The sequence below is a fragment of the Vigna unguiculata genome, chromosome 5 (genome assembly GCF_004118075.2).
Source record: "Vigna unguiculata cultivar IT97K-499-35 chromosome 5, ASM411807v1, whole genome shotgun sequence".
Classification (NCBI taxonomy): Eukaryota; Viridiplantae; Streptophyta; class Magnoliopsida; order Fabales; family Fabaceae; genus Vigna; species Vigna unguiculata.
In genome coordinates, this window is record NC_040283.1 from 41047526 (window position 1) to 41059648 (window position 12123).

The following is a 12123-nucleotide window of genomic DNA, read 5'->3' on the forward strand; positions in this document are numbered from 1 at the left end:
TGATCGATGAATAACATAGTTGAAAGTATAGGATGCTAAACATAAACTTGAATATATAAAAATAATGAGTTTTAAACTGTTCTGGGTATAGGGACCTAACACCTATCTAAACACTCAATTTGTTTTTACTCTTTCTTCATTATAGTTTTTACCGTTCGATCTTCTTTTTTTCTCTCCTGTTTGATCTCCTTTCTTTCTCTCTCGTTCGGTTGTATAGACGATCGGGGTATCTGTCAATAAGACTCCGATGCTTAAGTCAGTACAAGTCCGTTCGGGTGAATGCAATTAATGCTGTAATAAATGCGAAGTAAAAGTCCTTACCAACTTACCTTGAATTCCTATTTATAGTGTTTGACAGGGCCTGTGATTAAGGTTTTCTTAATCACGACCCAATTGCTTTTTAAACTTGATCATTGACTTGTATTACTTTAATTTGTATATTTAGTTTTGATGCAATGGTCCGACCGAAGGGTCGTGCGTGCTGTCGAAACCCCCATAATTATGTTATGACGACAAAGTTCCACTGTCACGGGCGACTATGGCCGCTCAGGTCGTGAGCTCTCTAAATTCACTCTGGAGAAATTGCCACATCAACAACTCATGGGATTATTCGCATGTAGCGGGTGACCTTCGACCACTTTTCCTTGAGTCGCCTAACCAAGGGTCTTCGGCCACTTCTCCTTGAACCGCCTAACCAAGGGTCTTGTTAGAAATGTCAATAAGTCATAGACTAATATTATTATTCTTACTTTTAATTTATCAACAATTGTTCTGACAAGATGGAAGTTTCATCCTGACATGGGAAGAGTTGAACCATCCAATACATAAGTATAATGTCAGATGGAACGATGAGGTTAATGAACAAGATTGGAGACATATAGGAGGAAGAAAGTACATCATGCCAAGAACTATTGATGTTTATGTATATTTTATGGACGGTAGTAGTTTGACAACTGTTACTCACTCTTGACACTCAAATAAATTAATATTTTATTTAGATAATAATATTTTATTAAGGAAAACTGGTGTTAAGTGGGAGTTATTTGTAAATAGTGGTGTCAAATTAACTTTTTCCATATTTTTTTTTATGGAACGGTTAATCACTTTTGACTCACATAATCCATATTTCCGACTTTGTATTGTATCTTGAAAAACTTATCTTTAATGCGAGTGTAACATTATCAAAAAAAAATTAAAATAATAATTACCATATAAAAATAATTACTCAAAATTATAAAATTTTCTTATCACAATATATATATATATATATATATATATGTATATATATATTTTGATATAAACACTTTGGAATTCAATTTTCATTTTTTTGTCCATAAATTCTTATTTTAAGTCTCATTTTCTTTATATTTTTGTATGTGTTTCATGATGATGATTAGTTGATGAGATTTAGAGTGTGTTTGATTAGTATTGGATGATATAATCTGGGTTAGATAATTTATTTATGTTTAATTGCATCAAATTCATGAAAATAAGGATTTGAGATTGTTACCGTTTTCTATGTTTAAATGCTAGAAAAGTTTATAATAGGATGGAAAATAATTGATATGAATTCATATTTGTAGTGAATTATGGTATATTTAACTGTTATGTGTTTGCACATTTGGATTGAATTTTACATTTTTTTATTCATTATATGTTTTTAATTTTGTTTTTAGATCTATTTTTTCAAAAGTTTCCTACTCCGATTACGTAAATAATATTTGATATTAAGACGTGGAATCTTCATAAAATATGATCTCGATTCTTATTTTATATAATCGAGAAGAATTCAGTAATTTGTTGTGTAATTTTACAATATCATTATTAGTTTTTAATGCTTTTTTTATAATCTTTTGTAGTGATGTTAGATAATTGTAAAGGGTATTGATTTCTTTTTTATTTCAATATTATATTTAATCTTAGATAAACTTACTTAGAGAATGTTATATGATTAAATCCAATTGGTTAGATATAATTGTAGATCAATCAATCATCTTTATCAATTTATTTTGTAGCCCTAATCTTTGAATATAGAGATTTATATATAATGAGGACCGTTATAATTAATCATGAGACGGTTATATCTAAAAGTAATAAATCTTAGACTATATATATGGTACAGAGTAAATTAATAATTATTAATACAGAAAAATAATTAATTAACCGCAAGTATTAATAAAAAGGTAGATTCTTTTTTGTTAAACATAGTAATCTTAGAGTAATCTTGAAGGTGTGAGCAATATGATCTCTATTCATTCTTTTTCTCTTTCTTTGCTGTTATAATTGTTATTTCAGAATAAATAAGCGTTATCAAATATATATTAAAATATCCACTCAATTTTTTTATATATATATAGAATATTTTTCATTTTAAAATTACAATTATCAATTCAAATTATTAGATAACATAAAATCGAGCCTGCTAAAGATGAGTAAATCTTTAAGTTCAAATAAAAAACATAAGCCTAAAACAAAATTTTTTATACTATACACTAAAATTAAAATAAAAAATTATACATTATTTTTCACCTATAACTAGGTATATCCATTAACGTCATGATAAATCATTTATAAATAAATATTTAGGAACCCCTGAAGATATGATAAATCATCTCTATATAATGTATTCTTGATATTCAAGAACATTAAAAGAATGACAAATAAACATAAATTAACTATTCATCCAAAAAAACATAAATACTATTCAAATAAGATTTTCATTAACTATGCTTGCACCAATCCAAATATTTCTCTGTTAAATTTTCAATAACACAAATTAAACATAGCACAAACCAAAATTTAAAATTTAGAATACTTTTTATTCACTCATTGTAAAATACAACATTGTTTGATATATACAATGATCTGTTTAGCAAACAAATTCAACAAAATGTATCACAAGTTAAAGTTAAAAAAGTTGAATGTGCATAACACTACTTGAAATTTCCACACGATTAAAGATAAGACAATTTTATAATATACACGTGAAATACAAACTGCACTTTACAAACCAATTTTGTGAGATTGAGTTAGACTTATACTTTATATCAATAAGGTAAATAATATACCTTTTGTGTGCCGACACAAGTTTCTTCCATTCGACCGTGAATGTAAATATCGACATTGATCACCAAACATACAGTAACCATTTATCCAATATTTACATGTAGTCGATGATTTCAAACCAGTCTTAGCAATGTTTGGTAAAAATGGCGAATGACGATATTCGTTGCATCCTTCGTTTAGCCAAAAGAGAGAACTTGATATTGTTTGATTTCCACCGATATGAATCATTGTTACAACCTTGGCCTTTGACACCAGACACAATCACACTACTAAGTAATACCTTCTTGTTTTGTAAGAAAAAAGATTTGCTTCCTGTGGCTTCTCATTAATGGCACATTTCATTTATAGAAGAATAAAGACAGTCAACAGAAATAAAATTACATGAAAAGAAAAATCAAATTATATTATTGATCAAATTCAATTTTGTATTATTGTAGATCAATCATTATTTTTAATCAATTGTCTTTATCAATTTACTGTATACCAAATCTTTAACTAAAATGAGTATAATGAGGTTGGTTATGTCTAAAAGTAGTAAATCCAATTGAATATAGTTTATATCCGGTGTACATTAATTAATAATTATAATTACAACAAATAATTTATTATCTACGAATTATTAATAAAAGTATAGATTGTTTTGCTAATCTTTGACTAATCTTGAAGATGTGAATAATAGGATATTTATACATTCTTTTTTCTCTTGCTTGCCTGATATAATTATTATTTAAAAAAAAATAATACGTTATTAAAATATATTAAAAGATCCACTTAAAGTATGTCTAAATATAGAGTACTTTTTGTTTTTAATAAAACGTAATTATCAGTTCAAATGATTATATTAAATTAAATCAAGTTTACTCAAATTCAGCTAAATGTGACTAAAATTTGAAATTCATGTAAAAAATTTGTAAGAAAATCATGTAGGTAAAATAAAGTTGTAAAATTATGATTCTAAAGCATAAAAGGTTATTTAAATTTACGTGTGTTCATATTTTTGTTATATAATTAAAATAATAATTACCATATAAAAATAATTACTCAATCTTTATCAATTTATTTTGTACCTAATCTTTGACTATAGAGATTTATATACAATGAGGACTGCTATAATTAATAATGAGACGGTTATATCTAAAAGTAATAAATCTTGGACTAAATATATTTATATCCGGTAGAGAATAAATTAATAATTATAATTACAGAAAAACTAATTAATTAACCACAAAGTATTAATAGAAAGGTAGATTCTTTTGTTAAACATATTAATCTTAGAGTAATCTTGAAGATGTGAGCAATGGGATTTCTATTCATTCTTTTTATCTTCCTTTGCTGTTATAATTATCATTTAAAAAAAAGTGTTATCAAACATATATTAATATAACCACTTAAAAAGTTTTTATATGTATAGAGTATTTTTCATTTTTAAATTAGAATTATCTATTCAAATTATTAGATAACATTAAATCAAGCTAACTCAAATTCTGCTAAAGGTGAGTAAAACTTGAAATTCATGTAAAAAAGGGTAAGGTTAAATTATATTTGAAATTTGTAAGAAATTAACTAAGTAAAATAAAGTAGTAAAATTATGACTGTAAAGGATACAAGATTATTTAACCTTACATGTGTTGATATTTTTGTTATATAACTAAAATAATAATTACCGTATAAGAGTAATTGAACAAAAGTATGAAATTTCTTTACCACGGAAATTAAAATATATATAACAGGGTTGAATAAACCAAAGAAAATATATTAACATTTCCAATTACTAGGATCTGAGTAAAACTTTCTTATTACAAATAGTTTATAATTTTCATTTTGTGTTTGCTACTATCCAAATCAAACAAAGTCTTTCGAAACAAATTATCTTCCATGTTATTTAACGAGTTAAACATATCTGATATTTGGCTTAATAAACTGCATTTTAGTAACATTTGTTTCCGCATCTTTTATGCAGTGTTCCTTCAAATTCAATATGTTGCTAATAGTTTCACATTACTTATGACTTAAGGTTTAAGTACTTTTTCTCCTCCTTTCAAAAACAAAACTCTTTTCAAAAACAAAACATTCTAAAGCGAACAATCATGGTGATTGATCCTAAGAATGTAACCTGGTATCGGAACATCGTACAGTTTCCCAGCAAAGAAAACTTCAGATACCAAGCTAATATTATGAAGAGTATTTCCAGTACTCAACTGCATAAAAGGCATCAGTGATTACGATTACGTTTTTTATACAGAACATTTTTCATTGGAAAGTTAGAAGCTAGAATGACATCTTAAAGTCAGGTTTTTCTTCTTCTTTTATGGAGATAAACCACACAGTATCTCAAAACTGACAATCAAAAACTAAGTGTCTCTGTTGTGAGAACAATTTTATATGCCAAAAGACCAGGATTGAATGACCTCATATTCTGTTTTGAAACAACTTGAAGTAACTTGAAATTATTTGATCCTGTGAGAAGTCTGTGTAGTATCCCCTTCCCACTGAAACACCATCTTCCCTTGCTATGCTTTCAACTTCTTCTTGTACTCTTTCACCACCAACTTTATTTGGATCCAACAAATTACAAGCCACCTCAATGACACCTTCACCATGTGCAAGTGCCATGGCCTGTACAGAGGGAAGTCCACCACCTCTTCCACTCACCCGTTTGGCAATTCTCCGAACTGCATTAATATCAGAAGACAATAGAGGGATATTGTAGTTATCAACCCAATTGGTGGCTCCAATCACAGCAACACCTTTTGCTGGTGTTACTTGAGAAGGACCACTATCAGGATTCAGTGGTAAAGACTCTGATTTTAGCCCCCCAATCCACTGATTTTCGTTACAATTTGGCTTAAAATAACCAAATACTCTTCTGATTGAATCAAGTGTCCTCCCCTCTTCATGAGCTGCTCCATATAGATAAGTGGGAACTGCACATAATTTTAACGGCCATTGACATTCAAACATATACATTTAAAAACATGATTTGCAGTTCTATAGTCCCCTTATCAGCATGTAAATTAGTACTTATCAAACTAATGATATATACAAGTAGGGAAACATCTGAACAAAATGAAACTTGGGAGCTAAGAAGAATTAACCATGAATGCATGATTTTTAAGTAGCACAAAAACAGAATGGGGTTCAGGAAGTTTATTTCTGCATAAAACTAAAGAGCTTATTTGATTCTCCCATGTATAGAAATCTTGAAGATTAACTCTATGCTAGAGTTGGTTATCTCAATATTTCGCACAGCCTGAAAAGGTTCTACAACCTGCCATGTAGTGCGTGAATCAATTGATTCATAGTTATTCTAGTTTAATCAGTCTACAGAAAACTAGAAAGTTAGATACTATAAACCCACAACCGTTCTTATAATATTTTTCTCGCAACAACTGGTATGGATTTTCTATGTGTTCATTCTTGTTCCTTCTTTATATCTGTTGCACATTATTTATTGTACTCAAAATTAAGTAAATACTGTCCAACATCTAACATAATCCTCTTAAGCATCTGACTTCTGATTCAGCATAACTCAAGCTAATAAAAATTGAAGACTCTCAACCCATACATGATATGCTACTAACCTTGAAGAGTAGAACCCATGTCCGTGGCTAAACACCTAGCAGTGGTAGCTGCTTGATCCAAGGAAGCATCAAGCAAGGGGTGAAAACAAATGTGATCCACAACACCAAGTCGAGGATGAGTACCAGAGTGAACCTCAAAATCAATGGTGTCAAAAGCAGCCTTCACCATTGCTAACACAGCATTTGCCAGGTGAGATGGCCCTGAAACACCCATTTCAGAGACAAGGGTGTAGCCAACTCTGTTGTAGGTCACATCCTCGAACTTGTTGATTATGGGAGCCAAAGGGAAAAGCTTGGAAGCTTGTTCTATTGATTCCAACGCAATTCTGTTCCTGCTCTCTGATATGTACACCTTGCAGCAACCCACAACGGATTTCAACATGTTTCTTCACAATCAACATTCATCAATCACCACTTACGTGGTGTGAGTGGGTGAAACAACAAAAATCACTTACCTTTAGACATGTTCTCACAATCCATTTTCGACCACAACCGCAACAACAAAAACAAAACCTTATCTCAGATATTTTTTTTAAAACACTAGTTATGATGCGATCGAAGAGTAACGACACGCATAGAAGGTAATTCTGGTGGATATGTTAATCTCCAACACAGAAAATGCCAAAATCCGAGAGAATTACAAGATGGTACACCCCAAATGGGATTTGAATGAGATTTAGTGTTCTACTAACCAAATGAGATAGATATAATAAAAGGGGAGAAAAAACAACGACAACTGCACCAACAAAACCTTCAAATACCCGTTTTCAGTTCAAGTGTGGGAACCGAACAAAGCAACGTCGATTTTCAGTTCTCTGCATTATGAATCAAAGCTAAGAATTTTCATTTTTCTTTCGGCCATAAAACCAAGTAGATGTTTGTTTTTGCAGAATATAAGAACTAGTGGTGGTGCGCTAATGATAATGTTGAACTACGCAGAAACTAATATTGTTTGTTTTCCATTAACACGAACTTTTTAATTTAAAATCAAACATACATAATTTTTATGTTTTAAAATTAATTATACTGACACAAAATCAAACACATTGGTAATAATCGCACCACAATGGACTCTAAATCTGACATCCAACGAATTCCAAATAGAAGGATGAAAAGTTTAAATTAAATATTGATATCTACTTCATAGTCAATATTTCATAAGGAATGAAATTTTAAGATTATTTTTATTTATTTCAGTAGAACTACAGAAGAAAAAAATGTTGATAACAACTATTGTTATATTGTTGTGAAATTAATGTCATACTCCATCTTTCCATTTGTTTTTGCGTTAATCCTTGTTGAATTATAATTTTTGACCTCATAATTCAAACCATTAAAACTAAGTTCCTTATGCACTAACTACGGATTTGACCTGAGTATATGTAAAGGAAAATATTTTTAACACCTTTTCCGGGCGTGAAATTGAAGGAAAGGGAAAAAAATGAAGATAAAAAATTGGAAAAGAGATATAAGAAAATGAAGTTTTAACAAATCATATTTCCACCCAGAGACGTAGAGATAGAATGAAGAGAGAGTAAAATAGTGTCGTTTTCACATAATATTCTCACAACACATCTTCTTCAAAAGAAAAAAGAGATAGAAAGTATAAGAGAAAAATAATGGAGAAAATATCATTTTTCAGAAATGTATTATTAATTTGGTGTTTGGTGATGTGAAGGAACACTGTTACATGTAAAGAGTGTGCACTATTAGCAAAATTTGTCAATCAAAACTTGTATATTTCTCTGAAAGTCCATTTCAAAATAGAGATCTACAAAGTGATCTCAGTTAGTGGTTGTTGCAGTTCATATTTTTGCTGCCAGACTTCTAGTTGAACGAGATTGCACTTTACACTTCTTTCTTGAACCTGCCAGCACACATTAGATAAATTCAACGATTAAGAAACCAAAAGAATGAATTGCTGGTGGCATAAAATTTAAATAATTTGCTAAGTTTTAACATTATGTCGCTATTGTACATAAAAATGTTATGAGTACTAGTGTGTGTTTGAATTATCCTTGAAAAATTTAAGTTTAGTTGAATGAAATTAAAATTTCATTCAAACGTATCAAAGGTATTGTTTTGAATGCAAATACAATTTAAACCTCTTTAATATTCAATGAAAAAAAAATGTCAAAACAAGTGGTTGTGACTTTCAAAACTATTGCTCTTTAACTAACTTTTGGGTACTTGAGGTTGATCCAAACATACGTAGTAGTGTTCAAGGAAAAAATGTGAATTTGTATTACAAGCATATGTTTCGTAATTCTTAAATTTAAACATTAAATTGAAATTTATTTATATTTTAAATTTTAATATATTTTAATTTCAAAACTTTAAAAAATAAATTGATATAGTACTTGTAAATTGATACAGTCCTTATAAATAGTCCTTATAAATAACTCAATCGTCTGTCTAAAATATTATTTCACACCTTAAACAAATTTAACGGAAATGAGTTAGAAAGATTATATTTATTCATTCTTAAAGTTTAAAGACCCAATTATATTAAAGTTTAAATCACACAAATTTTAATTTTGCATCAAGTTTACCCATGACCTATTTAAAACTTGTTTAGTTCTAGACTTTAATAAAAGTTGAACTCTTCTCCTCAAAATTAGTTACCTCAAAGACGTATATGGCCTGGAAAAGATCATAGAACTCTTGTAAGAGTTGTTTCTCTTGTGCTACAACTTTTGCTAATTCTGATAGCGTTGCAGCAATCTTATCAACCTCCTGATGAAGCAATATTTGATTTGAATATAATTGCTGAGAGATAATAACAGGACTAGATAGCAGAGTTTTAACAATTGTAAACATACGGAAGATGATAAAGTTGTTAAAATTGGCTTGATGCGAGCCGTGAGATCAGTTGCATGCCGTAGAGCAATAGATGTTGATTGCATGTTAACCTGTCACCATAATTGAATTCAGTCAATACACTTTTCCTATCACTCCTGATATGGTAATATTTTCCACTTTCCACTGTACCTACTTACGTACGTACCTTAGCACCTTCCAAAAGAGGAACTCTGCAAACAACAGAATGCAGACACTCTTTGATGGCGGTTATTGCTTTTAAGTGTTGCCTTTCCATACCTACCCAACATTCTAATAGCTTCATCTGCATAAACATCAAAATATCAGCTGAAAAAAAAAAACCTTCGAAATAAGACATGTGTTTAACAAATCTTGATGAAGAGAGATTTACTATGACCTGAGAATACAGAACAAAAGCGACCTTCATTTCAAGCTTTTCTCTGACAAATTGTATCTTCTTTTTCAGAACAGAACGCTGTAACTTTGTGAGAGCATCCCAAACACATATCAAATTGCTCTAAACATATCAAAGTATAGTGTGAGGCATACACGTAGAGACTCATAGAAGAATCATAACCAGATGTGAGAAATTAGAAGAGTTCATCTTTGATAAACAGAAACAAGTAACTTAATAATATCGTATCATATGAACATACTCTTTTAAAAACAATATGTATAATAAAAAGAATGTATCTTTTTGTCTAAAACATCTTCTATAAGTCTGCAATTCTCTCTATTCTATGTAGGTATATATACATACCTCAGCCTTGTGAGAAATGGTTCCATTCACAACCTGGGCTCTAGCATTTGCAAACCGCCATTGCATCAACCGATTATCAAACAAACGAAGCTTATGAACAACCTCGGAGCTGACACCAAAACCAATGGGCGAAAGAGACCCAAACCCAGCGCTTTTCTTACTCTTGAAAAGATCAAAGCCCATGTTGAGCAACTTCTCCACCCCTTTGACCTTGGTAGTAGGACTAGTGGGATGGTGCTTGAAGCCCGAAAACGACATCGGTTTATCCATGCTCTCAACCGACATAGCCGGCGACTCCGCTCTCCCAGGAGACAAAGCCCACGAAGACTTCGAACTCTTGTACGATCCCGCAAGCGAATTAGCCCTTCTAATAGCCGTTTTCAACGTGAACCGTTTCACAGCCGACGAGTCACCGTTCATGTTCGCAATATTGGACTCTGAAGTTCCCCTACGAGGTCTTCTCAACGTTGTTGTTGCAACACTCGAATGTTCAACCGCCACGTCAGTTTTTCTCGGCGTTGTTTTTCCCGCGTCAGGTTCCGAATCGATAGAGTTTCTAGAAGAACACGAGTGTCTCCTCGAAGAGAAGGACTTGGCGTTCTCGTCCAGCAACAATCTTCCAGGAGCCAAGTTGCTGTAAACGGGTCTCTTAGAAGATGGTGAAGGTGATTCTGAGGGTGTTGCTAATTTCGCCACGTGTCTCGCAGAGCCACCAATGATGATGGGTGTATCAGTTGTGCCCTCTATGATTCTGTCTTCGGTGATGTGGTCGGCGAGAGTACCGGAGTTTCTCTTCGCCACCGCAGACGAAGGCCATAGTTGGTGGCGCGTGGGACCCGGGTCCTCCGTGATGGCATGGCGCCGGTTTGGGCTGGAGGATTTGCGGCGGACAGGGGAGTGGCATTCTGCGGAGTGTGTGGTTGAGTTGGGAGGTGAAGGGAGAAACCGTGAACTTGATTCGCGGATTCGGAGTTGGCGAGGTTTCGGAGATGGACTAGAAACGGGTGAACCGTTCGGCGTTTTCATGGGTCAGAGGATGTTGGAAGTAAAAACCTCGGTGCGTGTTTATTTATGTTTGGTATGCATGTAAGTAAGTAAGAGTTGACACTTGAGAATGGCGCCGTAAAATATTGATCACCTTGCGCCGGCATGGATGAATTACTTGAATGCCCTTGTGGTTGGCACTGTTGGTTTACGTTTGGCAGGTGGAGACAGGAATGGAAGTTGAAAATCATTGGCGAGAATTCGGTTTTTCCTGTTTGAGTGAGGGGTGAAGAATCTATGTATTAGTGCCACATGTTTGAAATTTCTTCAAAGTTGAAATGGCCTTAAGTTTCTCAAACTTTTTCTGTTTGGTTGGAGTGCACTATTTTTTAATTTAATTTATCGTTTTTTGTTGTTGTTGTGATGTGAGCACGTTTATGGAATAATAAAATCATATTTAAAAGGAGCGTGCAGGAATTGTTAATGTGCATGCTTATAACTTAGCTGTCCCTTAAACTAAATATGAAATGGACTAAAAAGATTAATGAATACGAGAAAAAAATGAAATCATTTTAGTTCATAAAAAATTTGGTAATGCTATGTATCGTTATTCCTTCCGTCAACTATTCATTTCTACCAAAGTTTTCTTCATAATCCAACGCATGAAATATATAACTTTTTATTAAAATATTTTTCATGAGTATATAAATCAATATCTTGTCAACCAAAAATTTAAAAAGTAAAAACAGAAACCATTATTAAAATGGTTTAGTTACATAATGCAGTGCCAAAGAGTATCCAGATGGGTGAGAAGCAAGCATTTTGTTAGAACTTACAGTACAAGTGAAAGTCCCGTTGGCGAAATTTCAACTCACGACCTCCAGTTGTTATTTATATTTGATGGACCATTTA

General features: G+C 31.7%; 2 protein-coding genes across 2 annotated transcripts; both read right to left on the reverse strand.

Annotated features, from left to right (window-relative positions):
• Positions 1-5238: 5238 nt before the first annotated feature.
• On the reverse strand, positions 5239-7565 carry LOC114184858 (formimidoyltransferase-cyclodeaminase). The gene is made up of 2 exons (XM_028072208.1): positions 6648-7565; positions 5239-5990 (listed from the first exon to the last, which is right to left on the reverse strand). Exons 1-2 carry the CDS (start codon positions 7027-7029, stop codon positions 5476-5478), a joined length of 897 nt encoding a protein of 298 aa, XP_027928009.1. The 5' UTR covers positions 7030-7565; the 3' UTR covers positions 5239-5475.
• A 752-nt stretch (positions 7566-8317) lies between these two features.
• LOC114184857 (QWRF motif-containing protein 3-like) lies at positions 8318-11482 on the reverse strand. Its single transcript, XM_028072207.1, has 6 exons — positions 10228-11482; positions 9865-9984; positions 9655-9771; positions 9470-9559; positions 9273-9383; positions 8318-8514 (listed from the first exon to the last, which is right to left on the reverse strand). Exons 1-6 carry the CDS (start codon positions 11251-11253, stop codon positions 8419-8421), a joined length of 1560 nt encoding a protein of 519 aa, XP_027928008.1. The 5' UTR covers positions 11254-11482; the 3' UTR covers positions 8318-8418.
• Between the last annotated feature and the right edge of the window lie 641 nt (positions 11483-12123).